At 42.0% G+C, this 26,051-nt stretch overlaps 1 protein-coding gene across 1 annotated transcript in view; it reads right to left on the bottom strand.

The window, feature by feature from the left end:
- maml3 (mastermind-like transcriptional coactivator 3) overlaps positions 1 to 19,673 on the bottom strand; it is a 111,912-nt gene extending 92,239 nt beyond the window's left edge. The window contains exon 1 of the mRNA XM_034584486.1: positions 18,522 to 19,673. Coding sequence (XP_034440377.1) covers positions 18,522 to 18,899 — 378 coding nt within the window. The 5' untranslated portion in view covers positions 18,900 to 19,673. The remainder of the gene's footprint in view (positions 1 to 18,521) is intronic.
- Positions 19,674 to 26,051: the final 6,378 nt, after the last annotated feature.

Here is a 26,051-nt window from a genome sequence, read left to right as displayed (position 1 = left end):
AAACATCAAGAAAGCATGTATGAAATTTAAGTGGGATGAAAGAGAAGAACATAACGCAGAATGTTAGCCACAAAAAACTGAGAAGGAAGATGAGAAAAATGATAAGAAAACAAGGTAGAGCAAAACAAAATGGAACCAAAAAAGAGATATGAAGACTCATAGGAAAAAATAGACACGGCAGGCCCAGTGAGAGGTAGAGAGAATAATGAGTGTTACACTCTGGTCCTTCACAGGGTTGGGTTGGGTGTTGGGTTACTGTACATGGACAAATACAAATGATGAGTCACTTTCTAAAACACACAGGAACCAGCACACACACACACAACTTTAAATATAGACTCATTATACTCAAATTCACTGGAAGTCCACCACTCTCTGTGACTTTACAGCCTTTCTCAGTCCTGACAACACATATAGCTTCAGACCTCAACACACGAGCTACATCCATATATGTTTGAAAACAGTGTTTCCATACTAACGCCCCTGAAAACAAAAAGGCTTGCGACTGAAAAGACCCAATCAGCAAGTGATTGTAAATGTCTACGTTATCATATCCAAATGTCTCCATTTCTGCCTGACCAGACTAAAATGCTGCCTCAGAGTTTTCAAACTAAAATGGGGCAAGCAGAGTTTTCAGACTTCTCAGTCTAAAACTACGGAGTAGTGGGAACAGCAGGCATATCCGTAGCAGAGTCAGCGTAGTAATGTGGATGTAGCAATAGACATGTATTAATGCATGACTATTCACCAGCTGCAAGATATCTGTGACCTTCCTCCCAAACCTCAGAGAGCAAAGAGTTTTTTTTCTTTAAAGAAAACTGAGATACAGTTTATTTTTTCACTTTTTTTCCACCGCCTTCATGTGCACATCCATGCCTGCTCTTTTTTTAACATTTACTCCGAATTTTTGTCATCCTAAAGAGCACTAATTACAGGCTAAAACATGCGGGCACGTATGTGTGTGAGTATACACACTCACTCCCACCCTCCCCACTCACTCAGCAAGTGAACATAATTAGAGACTTGAGGGGAGCCATGAATGAGTGGAGAGAAGTGAGGGGTTGGAGGAGAGGAGATTAGAAGACATGAAAAAGTTTATCTTAAGAGTTGAAGATCAGGAGGAAAACTTCACGCTGAGTTCCCTTCAGACCAACGTTTCCTCGCTAGATTCAAAGCTTTCATTTGACATTAGCAAGCATTCTCCACCTAATGGCTGCCACTGCTTTTCATTTTTCTCTCTATGACGTGACTTGTAGGGATAAGACTCTTGCTGAGACAATTAATCCATCACAATACATATTTAATTGTGTTTGTTATCAGAGATATGTTATCAAGCAGTGAGTGTTTAAGAATCCATCCTCGTACAGCAACCTTTTGTTGCAAGTAATTACTACACACTAACATTATCTGTTTTGTTTTTCCTTCTTGTTTATGACACGGCAGCAGAAATTCAACTTTAAGTTACGTTTTTTTGTTTTATTTCACTCATTAGTTTGTCAACGAGAGCTGTGCAGAGGAACATATGGAGGTTAAAGAAATTCTCACACAAACAAATCTCTGCTAACGCGTAATGAAGATAAGTGTTGAGAAAGAAGAGGAAAGCTGCTTTAACTGTCAACAGACTCTGAGAGCAGGTCTGTGAAGTCTGTTCAGAAAACTGGTAATTTTAAAACACCACATCATTCAATTATGCAATATACACTCAGTGGCCAGTATATTAGAAACAGCTAGTAAAAAAGTAATGCAGACAAAATCCATAGTATCTCTGTGAGGTTTAGAATTAGAGAGGACTATGGTTCTATTAGATGTGTGTGGTGCTGTTGAATTGAATTGTGTTCCATTGAGAGGCGATTTTGTCCAACCTCCTTCTCTCAGGATCAAAAGATTTGCCATCTCTCGAACCATATATCCATCCATCTACCTACCTATTGACCTACCTACCAACCCATTCATCTATTTACCTTCTACCCATCTACCTACTCATTATTCTATCTACCTACCCATCTATCGTCCTACACACTACCTACCTAGCCACCGTACCATGAGGTAAGTAATGTCAAACTGTTAACACTGATCTAAAGTGAAACTGGTGACGTCTCTGAGGTGTTTTCTTAAACGACTTATCATTTACTTACTTCTTAGCAGCATTAAAATAAGTAAAACCATTAGTTTTTCCAAACTCATTTTTCAGAGTCTTGACTCCAACACTTTAATATGAAACTGCAAATGATTTTTTTAGCTTTAAAACTGTATTGCTCTGTGTACAACTCTAAATCATCAAACTCATCATCAATACCTCTCTTGACCCCCCTTCACTCTGTTTGCCTCTCTCTATTTTTAGCTCTCTCTTTCGTAGATTATGGGCCTATTTATAGACCACCCCATGTTGTCCAATAAGAGGGTTCTCTGCTGGAGAATGGCGGCGTCACAACGATTCACACACCTCCCACTTGGCACTGAGCCCAACCTCCCTCCCCTCTCTCTCTCCCCCATTGAGTTCATCCCACCCTCTCCCTCTACTCTCTTTTTGCTTTCTCCTCCCATCCCATCCCTGTGTTCTCCTCCTCCTTTCTGCCCCCATTCCCCTCCCTCTTCCCCCTCTATGCACACAGGGTGGCTACCCACAGCTTCAGTGGAAACTTTACACACAGGAAAGAGCCTCACGTCAGCCCCCTGCTGCCTGTGTGTGTTTAAAAACAGCATCCTACTAAAAAAACACAGTAAAGACAAAATATTCTACACCAAGCTACGTAGGCAATAGGCATATTTAAATATAATGGCCTCAAAGGCTGGGAAATATGCCAACAGAGAAACATAGGATTTATTTCCTCTCCTTCTTCTTGACTTTTCCCCACATTAAAAAAGAGGACATTACATAATTCTCCAAACACTTCCTCTCCAAGCCGAGAGCACCCTGACGTTTTATCAGACACACACACGCGCACACACACACACACTTGACATATCCAAGCAGACAGGCAGCCTGTTCGGGCTGTCTGCATCACAGTCGCTATGACAACGGCGGGAGAACAATCCACAAAAAAACAGGCACTCTGGAGGATGAGGGGAGGGGGCAGAGGAAGAGAGGGACATGCAGACGGACAAAGGGAGAGAGAGAGAGAGAGAGAGAGAGAGAGAGAGAGAGAGAGAGAGAGAGAGAGAGAGAGAGAATGGTAAGCTCATGTGTACGTGCAGCTCGACCAACTCAAAATGCGTGCCATTTCTTTAGCTGATTCTCAACTCTGTTTCCATTACCTGCCCTCTTCAGGAAAGAAAAAGTCTCACAAACAGGACCATTGCATTTCACATCTTTGTGACTTCTCTATGACTTTGCCTTAGCTGGAGTCATAGATATGAGCATGTGTCAGAAAAATCAATAAATCAAAAAAATCTAAATGCTGCCAGTGCCTCTGCCTTAAGGTCCTACTGATCCTACACTATCAAACAAACTACAGGCTGCAGGATTAGGTCAGACTTTATACTATTTTTCTACAGCACAAACCTGGATCACTTGCTCAAGGCAATCGAGTCTGACAATCAGTGCAGATTATGTTGCAGAATGAAAGGGCTCAGACCAGAGAGTGTGGCTGTCACAACCACCTGGGTCCGCAGCAGTCGCAGTCCACTGAGACACGTTTTGAGATGTGCATGTTGTCACTGGGTATATTTTGGCTTTGAGGTTTAACAGCTAAAACTCATTTACCTATGTCACAGTGTCAGACATGTATCTATATGCAGGGACCGTAAAGATATTTTTTTCTTCCAGCATCTTTTTCTTTTTCGGTGCTTGCCTGGCAAAGCCACTTCTACTGCAGTCCCATATTGCCATTATCAAAGATGATGAGCATAGGCGTGAATGTAAGTGTAAATGGTGGTTTCTCTCTCATTGTTGGCCCCACAATACGCAGGCGAACTGATTTTTATAGTCATGAAAACAAGACAAAGATTCTATAGCAATGCAAGATGCAACACTAGCGTCCTAATGTTCAAAAGAAACGTTTACTATGTTCACTGTCTTTGTTTAATCAGATAATTGTAATATTTCATTACTTGTACAAAACCATTATTCACTTCCTCTTCATCAACTGTTAGTAAACAAAGGTGTATAAAGGATATTTCTGAACATTGCTTTACATCTATGACTACAACGCTGGAAACCACCACTGTTCAGTCTGAGACAGTCCTGTCATCTAAGCTACAGGGTCAATTTCCTGAGCCTGATTCCAGCACGACTGAAGTTGTTTAAAGTAGGAGAATACATAATTTTCTGTCTGTATCTGTCTGCTTTACTGAAAGGAGCTTACGTTTGCAAAGACCACACTGTTGTTCTTTTTTTCATGCCCATTTGCTCAGCACACTGGTGTAATGAACTGGAAAGGCAATGGTGTGAAAAATACACTGTTAATGTTCCAAAAATATAAGTATGAGCATAACAAAGATTAGGACTTTTCCGTCTCTCCAGGGACCGCCGCTGGCTGTTAGGATCCCCAAGGGGCTCTCTTTGTGCAGCAGTCATTAAGTATCCATTAAAAATCTCAATGGCTCCTTAAACTGTCAACAAGATGAAATAAAAGAAGAATCCCAGACTTTCCGTTTCCATGAAAAGGGACAAGTGACAAGCTTTAAAGGAAGCATAATCAGTCCCTCTGCATGCAATGGAAGTGCCGAATTTAAAATCAGTTCAACTTTGCCCAGACAAAGGTCTTTCAGAACATTAACACTGAAGAGTTTCAGCTGAGCTTCATGCCACTGACTCCACAAAGCTTGCTTGGCAAAAAGTCATACCCAGTCTGACCCAAATCTGCTCAAAATCTTCAGGGAAATTAGGTTTTTCTTGGTTTTTTTCCTCTCTGCTTCGCACTCATCCTATGACTTCCAGTGTATTGCGTGATAAACTGAAGAACAGTTTGTGACAGCAGAGACAGGGTAAACATCTGCCGATCTTGTCTCCTCAGTAAAGTCCACCGTCTCTGCTGGAGGAGGCTGAAAGGCAGAGAGAGACAGCAAAGGAGGCAGGGGTGGGGAAGATACTGGGATATGCCAAGGTTGACAGGTAGAGAGACTGAGCTGAGGAGGGAGGGAGAAAAAGTGAGCCTGAAAGGTAAAAAACAGGAAAAGAAGAGGCGCTCAGTGTTGAGAAGGATGTACTAGAAGTGGTGTAAAGTAAGGGCAACAGAGACTGTAGATAACAGAGACATGCAAATATGTGTAAACAATTTTAATGGCTGTAAACTCAAAAAAACTTTTAAAAGGACACTACTACTGGTTCATAAGTTCTATTCAACTTAGTATTGAGTGTTGTAAAAGTACACAATAACATCTTAAATATCTCCACTGCCGTCCAGCATGGTCACTGCTTCAAGCAGGAATGTAGTGAGGCAACAGTCAATGCTGCCTGTTTACATTCTGCACGTTCCCCTGACAACTTTCTACTGAATATGATCCCTGAAAGGCATAGTTCAACACTCATATTTGCTTTTTTCCCAGAGTTAGATCAGAAGATTGATTCTAAATCCATGGCTGTCCTTTGAATAATAGCTAAATCCAGCAGCCAGTTCACTAGCTTAGCATAAAGACTGGAAACAAGGGGAAACAGTTAGCCTTGCTCTGTCGATGAGACTGAGTCTGTTACTTGAGGTTTTGCAGAGCCTGGCTGGCAGCTTCCAGTTCTTGACATTATCCAGATGGGCTATATGTGAAAAAGAAAAAATTATTTAACTTTCTTGCTTTCTCTGACTGTTTTGGAACACGGTCGATAATTTTACTGCTTCTATTAATTTGAGACATTGTATTTCCATTGCCTGTCTAAACATTATGAGACACAGACAAGCAAACAAAAGGGTGCTTTATTTTCCAAGTAGCTTTGTGGTCTGCAGTTGGTTTGAGTGTAAAATGAACAGGTCATATTGGCCATAGGTCTTAACTAGAGCTGTTTTTATTACCTCAACCAAGGAGGTTATTTTTTTGTCCACATTTGTTTGTTTGACTATTAGATTACACAAACAATACTGCACAGATTACCTCGACACTTGGTGAAAGGATGTGGTATGAGTCCAGGAAGAGCAATTAAATTTTGGTGCAGATCCAGGATGAATTGTTTCCCACTTTCTTTAATTTTTTTTTATAGCAACTATTATGATTTCTCAGAGAATTCACTGTTGGGCTTTGGTGGAGGTATGCACTCTACTGAGTGCCCATTTAATTTACTATTATTTTGGTGCAAAGGCACAACTTTTATTGTATGTTGTGTTGTACAATGTCTGAAAAGTGGAGAAAATCTCCTTACTTGTAATTAAAAAAAAATTAAGAATAATAAAGATACATAATCCCCGATTGAAGCACAAATGCTGAAGTAAACGGTTTTCGACAACTTTTGATGGACAGGGACATAATACTGGCTTAGGTATTAAAAAAACAATCAATTATTATCCAGCGAGAGAGAGAGAGAGAGAGAGAGAGAGAGAGAGCAGAAAGTGAGTGTGGTTTTGAAAAGAGCAGCTGGCGTGTTTCCTTGGTTGTGATCGTTGTTGCTGCTATTTTAGGAACCATTCAGGAAGTGATCTGCAGAAAGGGTAGTGCTGGAGTATTCACAAAAGTGTAATGACGATGAGATTTCTGTAGGTGGAGAGATCTATGACAGGAGCAAATGATCACCATAGTCGTTAATAAAACACTCCAGAAGAAACGACATCCACTTTATTTAGTTCCAGCTCGTGATGTAGCAGAGGGATAAGGGAACGAGGGACAGAGTTAAGCTGCACTTGCTCTGCGTGAACCCTCCTAGTGTGCTCTGATTGGACACTCAGACCCATCTCCAAGGTTTACGATGAAAACATAATGCCTGAAACAGCTCACAGGATTGGCTGGACCAGTCTCTGATCTCCTCGAAGTAGAGGATGTGGGGATTGCAATGGATATTTCTGCATTGTAATGACTCAGATCTAAGAAATGTGTCAGTGACAAGTAAATCATGGAATAAATGCTGTTTTCAACACCTCATTTGTAAGCTCCCGAAAACATGAGTGGACATTTTGTAAAACCACATTTAAAAGCAGTAGGTCAATGATCACCACAAAATATTTCATTTTGGCCCTGGTGTGTGAGGAAAAATAAATCAGCCGACAGTGACAGCAGAGCCATTATTTCAGCCAGACGTGTTGGCTTCTTGAATTTCCATGGGACAATTGTTGTTTGCTGCACCACCAATGGACCACCTGAGTTCAATCACCTGGTATAAATCAGTTATCAGACAGTAGCGTAGCAACAATGACGCTAACTGTCTGACCATGCCGTTAATATCCTCCCTCACGCTGTCCAGCTCTGCCACACCGAGTCCTCGCTCCATCTTTTCCTCCCTATTGCCCTCTGCAATATTATCAGATAATGTGTTTCTTCCCCCCTCCTGCACTGCAGCCACTGTGGCACAATTACCCCGGCTGCTGCACTAATGGCTATTGATGCAGCTGAGGGCCCCGCACACACACACACACACACATACACACACTTGCACACGCAAACAGTCATAAAAAATTCATGACGCTGGCTCAATAGGAAGGTGTGGGGGGTCTGGCCAGCTCTCGAAAGAACAAATGTCATTTAACAAAGGTGGGAAGAGGCAGATGATACAAGTGTCCACATTATTGGGTAAAGTGATACAGAAAAACACTGACACGTATGAAAACACATAGATTTTTGCAGACTAATTCTGTGAAGAATCGTTAGGCTAAGGTCATACCTACAACTGAGCAGATATCTCTGTTGCAGATCTGTGTACAGTAACAGTCGGTGTCTCCTGTGTGTTGCAGGAGTCTGTGTAGTAGGTAATTCCATCTTAGCGCCGGATTTCTTCCTGCCACTGGCCTACACGGAGAGAGCTTTAGCTAAGCCTGCTAGCTGAGACTGAACCATGGAGACGAGGAGCAAAGAGATGAGGAAGGGATGGAAAGGGAGAGGTCTGAAAGGAAAGAAGGGAGGGCAGATTACAAGGTGGAAAACTGAAAGGTCAAATGGAAGTAGGAATGGAAGGGTGAGGTGGAGGGAGAAGATGAAAAAAAGAAAAGGGTCCCGTCTATGACAAAGTGGAAGCTCCTGCGTGATGAGTAGATGTAGAAATTAAGGGTAAAGGAGGAAGGGTGGAGGACGGACAGACTACAACTTAAAGTCAGAAGATGATTTTTCAGAGGGACCATTTTCAACTGATCCTGACTGACCCTGAGTTTATACCGCCAGTAACAGGAAGGTCAAGGGGTGGTTGTCTGGCACTGACAGGAAGCCGTCAGTGCCAGCATAAAACTAGGCGACAAAAAGTCCCATGCCAAGAGTTTTATTAATTCTTAATTTTAGTTTTTGTGGAAGAATGAGTCAGATCATAACATATTGTATTGTCCCCATTAAAACATAACACAATCATCAATATTACCAGTGCTAAACAATTAACTCAGTAAACATTCTCTAGCTACAATTCACAAGTTGGATTTTGAAGAGATTTTAAAAAAGGGTTAGTTATAGTGCAATAATATATCAGTGACAGAAATAATTTCCCTTTTGATACTTTAGATAAGTTTTCCTGGACTTTTGCAGCAGGAGATTTAATGCAGGACTTGCAGTGGAGTATTTTTTTATTATTGTATTTGTACTTTTCCTGAAGTAAGGATCTGAGTGCTTCTCTCCTCACTGTCTATAACTTTATAATACTATAACTAAATATTTGATACCAAAAGGTGGTAGTAATTGTTGTCAAGCATTATGTGCTTAACTACATATCAGTGGAAAAAGAAGGGATGGAAGTGTTGGAGTCCTAGTACAATTGATGGAGAGCAAGTATAGCTCGAGATAAAAGACCATAATTGGACCTAAGACCAAAAACTCGGTAGAACTAGAAGGTCACTCAAAGAGTGCATTCCTCTGCCAAGGGACAGCCATCGATGGCACATTTAAAAGAAAATTGTGTTGAAGGCACTTAAAAACATATATTTTTGGCAACAACTTTGGCTCCCATCATGTAAAAATTGCCATTTTGGAAGTTTCTTGACATTGCATGGTTGATTTTAGGATTCATTTAAGATTCTCAATATTTATGAAACCCTGCTTGGTTGTAATACATTCCTATATCTGGTTGCGACTTACCTCACAAACTGAACTTTATTCAGCTGTGTAGTAGGTACAGATGAAATTAACTTGTCCGGTTTTCACAGCATGTAGTTATTTGCTGTCACTCAAACCTTCACATACAGTGCCTTGCATAAGTATTCACCCCCCTTGGACTTTTTCCCATTATGTACTGTTACTAACTGGAATTCAAATAGACTTAAATAAACTTTTTCCCGTTTGATCAACAAAACATGCATAGTACTTTGGAGGTGCAAAATAAATTTTATTGTGACACAAACAATAATGAGAACAAAAAAGTTGACATCTGTTGGGTGCATAAGTATTCACCCCCCTGTGTCAATACTTGGTAGAACCCCCTTTCGCTGCAATTACAGCTGCAAGTCTTTTGGGGTATGTCTCTACCAGCTTTGCACATCTAGAGATGGAAAGGTTTGTCCATTCTTCTTGGCAAAAAAGATGAAGCTCAGTCAGATTGGATGGAGACCGTCTGTGAACCGCAATCTTCAAGTCTTGCCATAGATTCTCTATTGGATTGAGGTCTGGGCTTTGACTGGGCCATTTTAAGACATTAACATTCTTTAATCCAAACCATTCCTTTGTAGCTCTGGCTGTATGTTTAGGGTCATTGTCCTGCTGGAAGATGAACCTCCGCCCCAGTCTCAAGTCTTTTGCAGACTGCATCAGATTTTCTTCAAGGATTTCCCTGTATTTGGCTCCATCCATCTGTCCCTCTATTCTGACCAGTTTCCCTGTACCTGCTGAAGAGAAGCATCCCCACAGCATGATGCTACCACCACCATGTTTCACTGTTGGGATGGTGTGCTCAGGGTGATGGGCAGTGTTGGGTTTTCGCCACACATAGCGTTTTGCATTGAGGCCAAAAAGTTCAATTTTGGTCTCATCTGACCAGAGCACCTTCTTCCACATGTTTGCTGTGTCTCCCACATGGCTTCTGGCAAACTCCAAATGGGATTTTTTATGGATCCCTTTCAACAATGGCTTTCTTCTTGCCACTCTTCCATAAAGGCCAGATTTGTGGAGTAGACGACTAATAGTTGTCCTGTGGACAGATTCTCCCACCTCAGCTGTGGATCTCTGCAACTCCTCCAGAGTAACCATGGGCCTCCTGGTTGCTTCTCTGATTAATTTTCTCCTTGTCCGACTCTTCAGTTTGGGTGGACGGCCTCCTCTTGGTAGGTTTGCGGTTGTGCCATATTCTTTCCATTTTCTTATGATGGATTTTATGGTGCTCAGAGAGATGTTCAAAGCTCTGGATATTTTTTTATAACCTAACCCTGCTTCATTTTTCTCCACAACTTTATCCCTGACCTGTTTGGTGAGCTCCTTGGTCTTCATGATGCTGTTTGTTCAGTAATGATCTCCAACAAACTCTGAGTCCGTCACAGAACAGGTGTATTTATACTGAGATTAAATTGCAGACAGGTGGACCCTATTTACTAATTATGTGACTTGCAAATGTGACTTGTGAATGCAATTGGTCGCACCAGATCTTTGTTAGGGGTTTCACAGTAAAGGGGGTGAATACATATGCACTCAACACTTTTCAGATTTTTATTTGTAAATAATTGTGAAATCCATGTAATATTTCCCCCCACTTCCAAATGATGCACTATTTTGTGTTGGTCCATTACATAAACTCACGATGAAATAAATTTTAATCTGTGGTTATACCATGACAAAATGTAGAAAAGTCCAAAGGGGGTGAATACTTATGCAAGGCACTGTATGCACATGCACAACACATTCACTCTACTCTCACATTAATGAGCAATGCAGCACACAAACACACTTGTGGTGTATCACAATGGACTTAGGCATCTCTGATAACAACCTCATCCATATTTTACAGTTTGTGTGTGTGTGTGTGTGTGTGTGTGTGTGTATGTTAGTACATGAGTGAAAGGAACAAAGATGAGTTCCCTCCATACTACTATCAATAATGTAAAATCTAAACTGCTGTTCAAATGCTTCCTTAAGGCCGAGCTACCCATTGTATGCATAGAAGTGGTCTAGCAAGCAGCCTTCTGACTAAATCCAAACAAAAAGAAAGCACCAGTGCACGAGAGATAATACAATCCCACTTAAAGGGGACATAGCATGCAAATTCCACTTTGTTAGTGCTTCTACAGGTTAATGTGGGTATCTGGCATGTCTACCAACCCAAAAACTCTGGGAAAAAAACACTCGCGCGTTTTGTTATAGTTCCTCTAAGTCAGAAACGTCATGCTTGAGTGACTCGATTGAGCTTCCTGGGTTTTGTGTCGTAACAAGGCACTGGAAGTCTCCCTACAACTCCAGGACAACAGAAGGGGAATACAAAGTATGGGATGCATATTTGATAATTTATATCATATAAAATATGTAATTTATATCATTTAAAATCATGGGGGGAGAGGGGAGCTGGCTCATTAGCATTTAAAGGAACAGGCACTCAAAACAGGTCACTCTGTGGAGGGCTGCTTTATACAGGGTAAAAAGGAGCTGTTTTAAATGATCCTTGTGGTATTTGGACCAAAGTATGTTACAGACATTTCATTAAGACCCCAAGGAACCATATCAACTTGTGGTAAAATGGGCATGCTATGTCCCCTTTAAGATATAAGAGACCTCCAACTGGTTCTGTGTTTACTGAAGAACATTTTTACAAGCAATTAAATCTGTCAGTGTACCGGTAGCCTTGTATTGTAGCTACTGGGCTACATTTCAAACCATCTTTAATAGTGCTAGCTTATTATCGGTGTATTGGTATACTGGTATCTGCGTGTACTTTGGCCACAGAAGTAAAAATAAATCACCAAACAGTTTCTTCATTACACAGCTTTCCAACACAGAGCAATTGAAGTTACTTGTTTTTAACGTTAAGTCGCCCACCAACTACAAATATATATATTAATCAAAGCTCTTTAATAGCCATGTCCAGAAATTGACTGCAACCCTAAAACCAACAGAAGCAGTTTACATTTAAATCAAATGACGAGGATCCTAGAGGGAGGTATTTCAAGCATCAACTCAACCGTACAGCTACTGGTACATATGTTTAGAAAACCAAGTGGCATTAACACTTTCTCGTCATGGCCAACATCAGCTCTTTTGCAACAGCAATAAGGGCTGGATGAGCTGGTGACGCAGATCTCGGAAAGCCTCGGAGTTTTGATAGTTGGATGTTAGGTGGTAAATGCAAAGTTGTCAAGACGTGAGAGGACTTTTACTACAACTTCTGTATCACTAGTATTAATTTCAGAACTGTGAGTGAATAACTAAAACTTTCGGAACTGTACAGGAGTTTGTTATCACTCCAACTGCCTAAACGGAGGGAAAACTGTTCCCTCACTTATTCAAGGGTCTGTGCTGAACGTGTGTGTACTCCTGTAGAACATGTGAACAAGCGTGGGTGGAAGGGAATGTGGTCACAGCCGCCCCAAATCAAAAACATCCAGTGTGTGCATGCATGTGTGTGTATGTGTAGGTCTGAGGGGAAAAAGTGAGAACAAGCTAAAAAACAAATTGTGACAACAATTTAGTAAAGTGCACAGCGATCATGGAGATAAACAGTTAAAAATCAGGTTGTGTCAATAAAAAATAAAAAAAGCAAAATCAGTGAGTAATGAGTCAAAAACAGCCAGTCTGTGATGTCACAGTGTTTGTCGACGTCACACTCTGCGTCTGTGCGCGTATGCACTGGTGATTGTCAGCTCCGTGCCAGCTCTGCAGTTTAAATATAGCACTTGGGCAGCAGTCCCAGCTGACATTAACAATGCTATAGCCACCAAGACCCATCCACACTACATTAGCGCTGTGCTAACGGTGAAACCAGAGAAGTGGTGAACAGAGGGAGGGGAGGAAGGGAGGGAAGAGGGAAGGCCTCGGATTCATGAAAACTCAGCCGCCCACACTCCGGCCTCTGCTGCCAAGAGTTGAGCAGGACAACAGTGTGTGTGTGTGTGTGTGTGTGTGTGTGTGTGTGTGTGTGTGTGTGTGTGTGTGTGTGACATTCCTCGGTGAGGTGCATGCCAAGGAGAGAGCAGAGTCGAAGACAGACTGTCCTAAGCTACTGTGTTTTAGTGGAACTAACGAGCCCCCACACTGTGCACCTCGGCCTCGCAGCTGTAAACTTGTTAGCGATAAGACAATCAGATCTGACTGCATGTTATGTCAAAAAATAAAGTATCCGACAGGATTCTGCTTTTACGCTACATCGTAGCCCGTTTGGTTTGGAAATATGTGCCTGTAACTGAGAGGTCACAGATTTGATCCTCACCGAAGCCCATGTGCTTCCGTCAGCAACCAAGAAACCTGGCTGCTTACACAGACACTGTGAAACACAACAGCCACTGCTGAACATGTTCTATCGTTTGTCTGCATGTAATTCTCACATTTAGGCTATATCCATACAACTACGTTTTCATTGGAAAACAGCTTTTTTTCTTGATAAAACGATCACATGAGCGTTTTGGTTCCGTGTCAGTTTTAATCCCTGTCCATATTAACATGCCTGAAAACCCATATCACGTGACCACTCGCGTATATATTGGGCATTCGCTTGCTGCTGTTAACAGGAAGCATTTGGTTGTTAGTTGCAAAAAGAACAAGGCTACAAACGAGAAGCGGCAATGGTTCAAAGTAAGAGCACAGCAGCTGTTAGCACAGACAAAAGGGTCAGCAACACATGTAATTGATTATCCATGTTGTGTTCTACACTGGTAGACAAGGCAAATGGCAGTTGTTCTGGAAGAAAGGGGTCATGTGATAGGAACCCGACAAAAAAACCTGATTAGACCCAATTGCTGATTAGACCCAATCAGCAAGCTGTTGTTAGTGTCTACGTCATAGTTTCTGTCCGTCCAGAATAAAACGCAGCACTGGAGTTTTCAAACTAAAACCGGGCCAGTGGGGTTTCCAAATTTCTTTGTTTTAGCGGCTCTTAAACTCTAGAGAAGTGTGGAAGCCAAGTGTATCAGTAGCACAGTTGATGCGTTTTCAAACAAAAACATAGCAGTTTGGAGGCAGCTTTGGATAACTAGCCAATCTCATCATGAGCACAGCTGAGTTTAACAGCAAAACTCTTTCCAACAAAAAAAGACATTTGTAGAGTGTACATTTGGGCGTCACTCACTCATGATCAACATGTTATTTTCACTTTTAGACTCACAATTTTGAGCTCACATTTAACAATTATATAAAAGGGGAAAAGATCAATACAAATAATTTCTCAAACCAACAGCAACATCAACTGGCTGAACTTCAAAACACTTGTAGGACATGTTGTGGTGCGAGGCGTTTGTGGCCATCTCAAACCGTTTCTCCACCAGTTGATTTAATGAACAAGAACACACACACCTGCTCCCTGTCGGCTGTCTGATGTCATTCCAGAAAGACGAACACACTTTCCATGTAAAGACACATCATCCTTAACAATGCACACGCTAATAATCATTCTTTAGAATGGGCATTCCAGTAATTATGTGGTCAAACTCTCACAGAGCTTGATGCACTGCTCGCTCCCATTCAGAAGAAAAGAAACTGGTTTAACTTAAAAGCAAAGAGGAGCAGAGGTGTCTAAAACTTAACGCAGCAACATGTCAATCTCATTCCAGAATTATGACCCAACAAACCCAGCTCAGCCCTGTGTTTCCCTCAACTAATCACTATTTATAGCCTTAATCAGGTATTCTCATTTAGATCTCAAATCTCTGTTGCAAAAGCAGATGTAAGCACAGAAGAGAAAATACAAATAAAACAGAGATCAGACAGACAACAAAAGCAGCCAGTCACGCACTAGCAGACATCAGTAACAATAAGAGACATCCCAAAAAAGGTCCAAAGTTAAAGGTTTTAGATTTGCCATAATGAATGAGACTAAAGGCCTTGCAGAACGCTGAACTGGTTAAACTGGATTAATACTTGACATAAGGGGTGGACAACAGTCCTGATAAAGCTACCCACGGCGTAGGATTTCACTCGCTGATAGCACCGCAGCAACACCAGATGGCTGTGTGACATATGACTGAAAAGATTGCTAGGCCTTTTCTTGCTTCATCTTATCTTCACTCTCATCAATCTCCAAGAGCTTCGGACACTTGTACAAGTCCAAGAAATCCAATCACAGATGGTGTCCATGGGGTGTTACTTTTTTCCCCTCAGGAGGTGTACATTATCTCCAGCATAGCTTACAGTGGCTGCGTCCATCAGTTTTTCAGCATATTTATAAACTCACAACACTGGAGAACTCAGATTTCACTTCATGAAGGTCGATTATTCGTCATTTGCCAATGTCCGTGAGAGTCTACACGGACCTCTGAGCATATGTCTGTGTTGGTGACACAATATTTACAACCCTGTGCTTCAAGTGTGTGAACAGGCCTAATCTGACTAAAACTGTTTCCTGTTAAAAGTTTTTTAGATAAATTAATTGATAAATCTAACAATCAACACAGCTTGGGTTATGGGGTCATTGCCCTGAGATTAATAAATCATGAACAATTGAATTTCTTTTTTACAATTGAGTCTGTGTGTGTTTGTGTGTGTGTGTATATATATGCAGTGGACAGGGTGCCAACAACAAACCTCCAGAATACGTCAAAGAACTATAATAATTGGCTGTTGCAATGTGCCTGTAAGTCGTACTCTTGTCTGTTTGCTCCTGAGCTCTTATATCATCTGTCTTGACCGTGCTAATAATCAACATACGGCATTAGGTGGACATCTTGTCCATAGTTTATACAATGTATCATCTCTATAGAGATTTCTTTAAGGAATGAGCGCCTACCTATCCCAGTTTTGGTGCAACATGATACCTGTCTGGTGGCAGAGAGCAGTAAAAGGCTGCCCAGTGCTGAGCTAGAAACCCTCCCATTATCAGACAATTATAAGTTTGCAAGTGTCCATTCTGTGAAAGTGCATATTAGCAAGACATTCAACCGATGCCTGCGTCAAATCTCCTTTTCTCACCTGGAGAAAGTCTTAATCTGTAAGTGGTTGCATTGGAAATGTCATACCCCAGGTCTCCTTGACCTGCACCTTCTGCTTTTGATGCTTGCAGACATAGTTCTCAAATTATCAAAATGTCAAAGAAATGGTGGAGCAGACAAAGTGAGCTCCTGACAGTCTTCTACTCCTTTCTCACTAATAGTCAGCCTATGAACACAAACACACACTTTCCATAATTACAGGCCTGCCCCTGCCCCAACGTGGGTGTGTCTGAGAACCATAAGACCAAGGCTCAGTGAACTGGGCTGCATATTACAATATGAAATCCTCAAGAACATTGCACTTATTAAACCGTTCAACTTTTGGAATTCAAACCTAACATTTCCAACTTAGTTATATTCTGCAATGATTTCTTGCCACTTATCTCAAACACTGTTTGCTGATCTTGTCACTTAGAAACGCTGTATTTTTTGACATTGGCCATTCTCACATGATTCTCTATCATATGCAACTAAATCATGACATGAGCATGATTCCAACCATGCTCATCCTATAGGTGTAGATGAATCTGTACTGAGGCACAACTTCTCCATTCTATGTCCATCAAAATTCTGTGCCAAAATAATAAGATATGGACCCGCGGGGTATTTGTGTATGCATGCATGCGATGTGTGTAGTCACATCATACTTGGCTTTCCTAGAATGCCTGCTTCTATAGTGAATACATACAGCCATCTAGCTGCAGCTCCTCTGAGGAATAAAATGGGAGAGCGAAGACAGATTTTACTCTAGTTTCCTTTCATCTCCTTTACAATTCATACCTTAACAATGCCAAGATCTTAAAATGAAGTGTAAAAATAATAACACCTACATTTCTGTAATGTAGCTACTAAATGCTGTGTCTGCATACAATGTGTCACCATAAGTGACTGGGCAGAGGGATGTGACTGTGTCTTTAAGCAGTAATTCCTCCCTTCTCGGAGCATTTGTTGCCGACCACGGGCCATAGGCAGTTTGGTTTAATGTCCACAAGGGCCACAGGGAGGTCCTGCACTATTAAAACCACTGCTGCTCTCTCAAGCTGTAGCTGATCAGGCTTGTGAGGCTCTTAAATAATGACTGAGACAGCCTCCAAAATTAAAGACGTTCTGATTTTGCATTTGAAAAGGGGAGGAACTTGGCTCATTGCAGCAACAAAAGGGATGACAATGTTGACATTCCCCCGACATGTATCCTTTTTCTAAAGCAACCCAGAGCTTGCCCACAGGAGAAGTGGTGTGAGCAGGGGACATTGCACAGTTGGTCCGTGTGAATTTCACACAAGCAACATCAGTATATTTTCTTTTAAAATGACTATATCTGATAATATACAGATTTTGTCTGCAAACCTGCAAAATGAAATAACACAAAAAAAGACAAACCAAGGTCCTCATTAGACAGCAACAAGACACTCAACAATCCTCTATGTTACCACTGCCCCCTATCAACAGGAAATCATTGTAGCATTCCTACAAAATCTACTGTGAGTTTCTAGACTCAAAATGCTTGCAAATGCTAGAGCACCACTGCACTGTTTTTGCAAAAGCATGCAGTTTTGGGGCAGTAGTAAAGCCTTTTTTGAGACGATATCATGTGACCCCCGCATTATTTTGAGTGAGGGTCCTTGGTTTATTGTGAATGTATATTCAAAAGTTACTAGTACAACAAACAAAACAATTCAGTAACTACTGTGCAGCCATCTAAGGTGATTTTCAAGTGTGGTGGCCTTCAGTTAGGAGATGGCTGTGATGAGGTGTTTGCAACCCTGGACTGGCTGTTGATTTTGAGAGTAGGTTACAAAGGTTAGCGAACAGGCTGGAGCACAAACTGCTTCTGCGGAGACCAAGGAAGCAATGTTGCAACGCAAATGCTGGCCCATCTTGCAGAATGTTTTGCATCCAAACACAAAGAACAAGAAAGAAGAAGTTGTTTGCATGTAAAAAAGAAAGCAGACATCCACCAGAAGTTGGCCAGAAGAGCCTGAGCTGATAATCATAAGTTGACTATTGACAGTCACTGCATAAAGCAGAGCTGATGGTGCAAAACAAGAAATGTCTCTTGTCATTTCCAGATCTTGCAGCACTGCAGCTCCAGCAAACTGTTTTCTGGACTTCCTTGTAAACAAGAGCAGTAGTTGACACTGCTTGAAACAAAGTGTGTGTGTGTGTGCGCGTGTGTTTCCAAAACAATTAGCAGCGCTCAGTGAACGTGTTTTCAACAAGTTTTCACTGTGCTGAACAAGTAGTAGTGGAAGTACAAGTGCAGCTTGCAGCATGATGGGGGTCCAAGAATTTGGGGCGGGGGGGCAGAAATGGAGGGGAAATGAAAGAGTGTGTAGTGAAGTGTGTGTAGTGTCCATGTGTAACTGTGTGAGAGAGGGGGTCTCGGCGAAGTCTTGGCCCTGATTGAGAGCTCATTCTTACCGCGATCAGCGTGTTATTCCTCTGTTCCGCGGAGGAGGCAGAGTCCGGGTCGGGCTGCTTGCTCTGCGGCTGCTTGCTGCTGCCGCTGCCGCCGGCGGACTTCTTGGCCCTCTGCTCCAGACTCCGCTGGTACAGGCTGACCGTCTCCCTGCGGTCTATCTCCAGCTGCTCGGCGTGTGCTTGCTGGTACCTGTTCTCGCAGTTGACGTGGTGTCTCCGGCAGCCCTCTATCCGCTGCCTCAGCCTCTCCACCACGGTGCTGTGCTTAGGTATGCCCGTCGCCCCGGCGGGCACCACGCTCCCGGCGGCCGGGTTCATGCTGTTGTTGATGCAGATACTGCCGTTGGGTCCGGCAGCGGGGGAGGCGAAGTCCCCCATCACTGGGCCGGGTGGCTGCTATTTTGGAAGAACTTTCCCCCCCGTCGCGCTCACCGACAACGCCGCCACCTCCACCACCGAGTTCCCCCCTCTGTCCTCCCCGGCGAAGGGTCCCAATCAGCCGGGCGGCGGACGACAGAAACGACCAACAACAGCCGCTGAAGGGAGAAACAAACCGGGCACGTTTAAAGGGTTGCGAGCCCGGCAGTGACCGTCTCTTCTTCCCTCCTGTACTCTGTTTCCAAACAAACCGCTCCCGGGAACACAAATAACAGGCAGCCCGAGTGAGAGCCGGGCAAGCCCCGCACTGAATCCAACAATACACCCGCTGCCACGCTGCTTACAACAACTCCACCGGGAAACCAACACAACGACACGGCGGAGGTCCGGACCTGAGCAGGCGCTCAGCGGTTACACACACACAAACCGTCCCGCGGAGCAGCAGCGGCGGCGGCGGCAGCAGTAACAGTCCACTCGCCGTCTCACGGTGTTGTCCTTGGAGAAAAAGTTTTGCTGCCTGAACCGAACGGGCTCCGGAGTTTCCCAGTGAACTTGCATCTCATATGGTTTTGGTTTGAAAGAAATCCCGGGGAAGAGGTAAAGTTGTGGGGGTTGCAAGTGCTCAGGCGCCCGCGGTAGTCCGGTAGAGAGGCTACTCGAGCAGCCCAGACGGCGCAAAACGCGGATATGGGAAGCAGCGGCGGAAGTGTGTAGTCAGCGGCTGCCGCCTGCCACCATCACAACAATCAGGTCCGCTTCTCCACCATGCCAGCGGAGTGATATCAGGACAGGAGCTCAGTGAAAACCAGCGAGAGGCTGTGAGGAGCCCGTGGTGGACACCCGCAAAACCCGGCCCGGAGTCCAGAGTGTAACCCGGAGAGGACCGGGATCGTCACACCTACGACTTTCTCTGTGTTGTGTTCACGAGTTTTTACACACATTATTAGTAGTATTATTATTAGTATAATTATTATTATTATAAGCACATACACTTCTGACGCTAAATTAATATTAATAATATTATTATTATTATTATTATTATTATTATTATTATTATTATTATTATTAACAACGTTATATTATTAATGTTGTTATTAATATACATATTATTATTATTATTATTATAGATATTAATGTTATCATTATTATTTTTATTAGTAGTAGTTGTAGTAAGTGAAACCTTGAATTCAGTAACTTGTTGAACCTTCTTTTGTCAACAAAACATTTATCTCATCTCTTTCAGATTTCTTTGCAACCCTTTCCTGCTTCGTGCAAATCAACACGTTCTGATTGTGAATCCTTTGAGATCGCATCTGGGTTCTTTGTCCACATCAGCAGAAGATTCTTGTGAATAATAAACTCAAAATGTCTCACTGTTTTCTATGAGTCAGCCGACACCTCAAGTCCTGTTTCATTGAGTGGACTTGAGCTTTGCAGATTCCTGACTCCACTTAGCTTTTTTTTTATGTCAGTCGCAACCTAAACGTCATAGAAGTGAACCTGTGACCAGAGTTTTGCCATGCAGTCTAAAAATTAAGTTTGGGTATGAAAAGTGAAAAAAACCATCAGCACCACTGTAATGCTCTTGAGCAAGGCCCTTAACGCTGACTGCTTGTACTGGGCCTCTTCCAAGTGTGAATGTGTTTGAGTGCGTGAATGTGATCAGGTTGTTCCTGTAAATGAGAAGCTGCCTCTTACTGAAACTACCCTGAATAAATAAAAGCTTAGGTGTTCATATTATTTTTACAACCTACAATGTGAATGTTTGAATAATGTATTTAATATATATACAACAATACAACCCAATAATTTGTGTGTTATTACCTACATTAAATTGTGTTTTCAATAATTGTAACTGAAGCCTTTTTCTCTTGACCTCACAAGTTCTTAACACTCCCAGTTGAAGGCTTTGACGCCCCAACAGTTGATCTTCCAGTTCTTAATAAAATGTACAAGCTTTAACAATCTGGTTTTGTCAACAACACCTCTCCCATCACATTAAAACTACACAGTAGAGTAGAAAAACCTTTCTCTCAAGCCTTTACATTCAAAAATTAAAATATGGAATTGTAAATTGATTATTTCAAATAAGTCGTAATAGATTCAAATGGTCAAGTTCAGCTTGTGCTACTATAGCGAGAATAAAATCGTTGAATAGATAATGACTGTTTTTATTATCCTGATATAATCACATGTACGTACTGTATGCAGGCAGCTAAATATCAAGGGGCAAAAAGATGTAGAGGTGAAGAGGCAAAAGCTGCTGAAACTGAAGAATTGTATGTTTTATGTGGAAACATTTCATCGACTGTATAGAGAGCTTTTTAACACTGCAGAGCAGAATTTTTCCTTTGAGAACAACTGAAAAAAGGTTCAGCATTATAATAAGTTTCAGTTCTATTTAAAGACCCCAATAAGTAGAAGTACAAACCCATAGTGTGTTAATAAAAGCTGGTAAAAATACTTATGTCTACTTATGAGAGAGAGAGAGTTAAGAAGAAAGAAAAGGAAATAAGACGTGAGAAGAAATTGTTTTTTGCAAATCAGAGCAATTGCAAGGTTATCACAAATGTGATTCAACTATGTGATTCATATAGAACCATCAGATCTAAGGATATAACGTTTGAATATTTCTTCATGTAATATGACCTGATTGATTGTAATTTTACGAATCACAGGCTTTTTTACGTTGCATGGTTAAAACCAAAGGCTACACTCCACCAAGTCACCACTGAAGCACGATTACAGGGACGCGAGCATGTTTACTTTCACAAATGGACAAAAACTGTGAATCATAACCTCACAAATGCAAGTGGTATATTTCAATGTTATGTCGCAGCAGAGGCGAGCTTGCTGCCATTTTTATTTTTATCTGCTATGTCATGTGGGAGTTCTGAGTTCCATCCCCGACTGTTCAGGCCATATGCGCTCCCTTGTCTCGTTCTAGCCAACAGACATGCACATGCGCGCACTCACACACACATACACACACACACACACACACACACACACACACACACACACACACACACACTCTACTACACTAGAGGCATAGACCTGTGCACTCACACACACACACACACACACACACACACACACACACACACACACACACACACACACACACACTCTACTACACTAGAGGCATAGACCTGTGCACTCACACACATACACATACACTCACACAATCTGCAAGGCAATTAAAACACAGCCAGCATGTGTCTCTGCTTCCACTCCATTGGGTGTTATTCATTTCTGTTTCCTGTGTCAGTGTTAAAAGGTTATTAAAGGAGGTGATTCTTGCATCAAGGTTAATTCACTCACATTTTCTTTCTGGCGTTGTAGAAACTCTGCAGTCATTTTGTCCCTTTTGGTTTCTTAGATGAGCTACACATGCTCTGTCTCAATTTCAAAAACCTTTACACATCTCACTTTTAGTGTCTCAACACCAGTTGTTCATGATGTCAAGATTCTCCATTGAGGCATTTCCCTCTTTGATAGGAAGACCTGTATGACACAAGCAAAGATTGGAGAAGGTCTTTCCGTGTGTATCAGCAAATCATCTCCAATCTATAACTGATAATGATCTTTTGATCCAATAACACACCAAAGGAATGTGTACATTTTCAGTTCATTATGAAACTGTAGTGGATTAGAGGATGTCAGTAGAGTAAGTGGTCCTTCAAAGTGGTCCAACACATGTTTGGGTTCAGACAAATGTAGAAACCTCAGACAGAGCCACAGGTGAGGGATCCCTTTCCCAGGACGGACAGAAGTGTGGGCAAGACACTGAACCCTAAATTGCGTATAATGGCAACTAGAAACAACAGTATATAGAGTGAAGTAAAGAGTAACTTACATTTTTCGATATGGGTCTATATATGTGGGTGTGTAAAATGATGATACTTGCACAAATTTTAGTAGATGGCCCTCTGTCGGCAGCTACAACACGGTGGCAGTGATTACAATTTAATCTTATGGGGTAACAGCGACAGTCCAAGAAATGTCCAATGAAAATGCTTTTTTTCACCAATAAAATAATCAAATGGTTATTCTGGAAAACACGTCTCGTTCAATGAGAAGTCTTACTCTCAAGTCTTCCCTTGTTGCAGGGGGTAGATTTTACTGAGAGGAACTATTATGACTGAATCCATAGATGGACAAAGAGCTCCTATAAATTGAAGGCGAACAAGGAGAGAGAGAGAGAGAGAGAGAGAGAGAGAGAGAGAGAGAGAGAGAGAGAGAGAGAGAGAGATTTCTTGTTGAATGAGACGTGTAATGTAACCAGACTCTCCCAGAGTTACCATTTAACCTTTTATTGGTGGACATGTTGTGGACTGTTGCTGTTGCACCATAAGATTACATTGTAGCCACTACAGCCGAGTTGTGGCTGCCAGTGGAGACAAACTACTGCAGCGATTCGAAAGCTTACCATTAATAAACATGCCCAGTCACAATTCCCCTTAAGTAGGGTACTTATGAGAATTTGCTTAGTTACAACTACTCAATTACAGCGAAAACAATGAGACTATTGAGGTAAACAGAGAGGAGACATTTTCCAACTGAAGTCCTCCCAAAAATATATCTTTTAAATTTCATACAAAAAATATCTCATTGAAAACCTCTTTTAGTCATCCTTTTTCTCAACACATAGTGATTCAGTCGCTGAGCATGGGGAGTCTTTCCTGGGAAAATGTTTCAGAGCAAAGAAAGGCATAAACAGCACCATTACCAGTTTGTTGAGTCTAAATAGAGGGAGAAATTTAAACAAATGATACAGAGCAGAACAAACTTCATTTACTGAATAATGCAAGAAACTTTTTTTATAGAAGTGAAGATGCTGTTTGATCATCAAATAAACTGTCATCACTCCAATGGAAAACTACAACAGCAAATACATCAATCACCAAACAAATTCTTTTTATTTGTGACATGAAAATAGTGTCGACAAAAAGTCAATGGCAGAAGTAAATTATAACTACAGTGTTTCTGACTCTTTCATCATCCCACCATCTGCCAGACCTGAAGCCACGAGTATTTTCCTGGAACATCTTGCTTGTCTCTCTGCTTTGGAGGAAAGGCTTTGGTTCTCTTGTTATTGTTCTAGGTGGAGCAAGAAAATGTCTCCTTCGGCCCTGGGCTGAATATCGGCTCAAATACTGTTGCTTCTTTTTATGTGAGAGAGAACTGCCATAACTAAGAAAACACCTTTCAGCCAGTGTCAGTATTAAAAGTAAATTCAGCAGTTGACCTTTCTACCAATGATTATTATGCTTATTGTTACACTATGCATCAGAATTAGCAGGTATATGTCGGTTTTCTAAATGTGGGTAAACTTGCTAAAAAGGTGACTGACTTTTTTCCCACACCCAGTGGAGGAGTTTGCCTTTCTGTTTATTCCCCCGATGAGTGACTCAAAGTCATGAACGTGCAAGACACTGAGAAGCTCTTTCACCTCACTGTCTTGCCAGTGTTGCATCTTGCACAAAACAACAAATTAATTGTTGTTGCACGTTGTTCCCAAGAAGTAAAGAACAATAAATACACAAATGTTCATGTGCCTGAAAAGGTGCAACGTCAGCAGCGACACTGCTAAAATAAAGAAGAAGAAATTGGCACTTTCACATTGGTGTCACGTTTCCATCACTGCCATTCGGATGGAGCCGATAAAAACCTGTATCCACTGCAGAGTCATTTGACCTGGGAGTGAATGCTGATTGTATCCATTCCCATTACAGACAAAAGCCAGATATTAGTAGGTGTTAGTGGATTATTTGAGCAATGGAAAAGGAGCTGCAGTTGTTCTGACTAACAAATGAGAACCCCATGGGCCTTTCCTTCAGACCTGAATTATAAACGTCAAATAACTAATTAAAGTAAAAAAAACGACATTTCTCATTTTCATTCTCTTTACTTTGTTGAAGTACAGCATTCTTTCAGATCAGATCAGTCAGATCCTCTCAGACTCGACCTGATTGGACAGGAGGCATTTGTGAACAGACATCTGAGGTTTAAGTCTGAGCTTGGGACAGTAAGAGACTTGTCCTGGAGCCACTCCACTGTTATCTTGGCTGTTTGTTTCAAGTCACAGTCATGCTGAAAGGTGAGTTGTCACTCCATTTTCAGATCACGTACACTCTGGAGCAGGGTTTCTTCAAGGACCTCTTCAAGTTTGTCTTTGCTCATTCTTCCCTTCTGAACATTCACCCTATCCCTGCCACTGAGAAGCTCCGTCCCTGTAGCATGACGCTGCTAGCTCCGGGGGCGCCGCTATAAATTTTGGGTCTTGTGAAAGAATATAAACCCAAAACCTAAACCACCCAGCAGCCTGGAAAACCCATTTGACGACCAGTAGTTTAATAATTTGTAGACCAGTAGCTCTAGTGTTGATTGGAAAATATAATAAATCATAAACAGGATGACAAAAGTGGCCACACCTCTTTACACCAGATGAGCTGTATTTCCTTGTAGTAGTCATATAGAAATGTACTCAAATAGAAGCTACCTAGAAGAAACAGAGACAAGCGTGAGTATCAAAATAAAACAGGAAGTGACATAGAACATGCAGCAGGAAATGGTCAGTGTGTGTGTGTGTTACCATGACAGTACCCCCCCCCCCCCCCCCCCGGACGACCCAGGTACATCAGGGTGAGAGTCATGGAAGTCTTCGATCAGTTGGGGATCCATATCCATGACCTCTCCTCTGGTCCGTATCTCTCCCAGTCAACCAGGTATTGACGGCCACGCCCCCTATGGCGGACCAGGGGTTTCCTGACGTTGTAGACCGGACCGCCATCGATGACTCAAGGGGAGGAGGGGGTTTGGAGGCGGGGACAAGGGGGCTGTCCTTGACGGGTTTGATGCGGCTGACGTGGAATGTGGGATGTATTTTGAGAGACTTAGGTAGTAATTTTACAGCCACAGGATTGATTATCTTGGACACTGGGAAGGGGCCGACAAAACGTGTTGCTAACTTACGGGGTACTCCGGGAACGTTGAAGTCCTTAGTAGCCAACCAAACCTTCTGCCCGACCCTGTACTCTGGAGCATGAGAGCGGCGACGGTCTGCAAACTTCTTATGTGCCATAGATGCTTTTAACAATGTCTGGCGGGCTCTATACCATGTGATACGGCAACGGCGAATCAACAACA

This window comes from Hippoglossus hippoglossus, chromosome 1, assembly GCF_009819705.1.
Source record: "Hippoglossus hippoglossus isolate fHipHip1 chromosome 1, fHipHip1.pri, whole genome shotgun sequence".
Lineage (NCBI taxonomy): Eukaryota > Metazoa > Chordata > Actinopteri > Pleuronectiformes > Pleuronectidae > Hippoglossus > Hippoglossus hippoglossus.
Note: the sequence above shows the minus strand (reverse complement) of the source record. Positions and strands in the feature narration are given on the sequence as shown.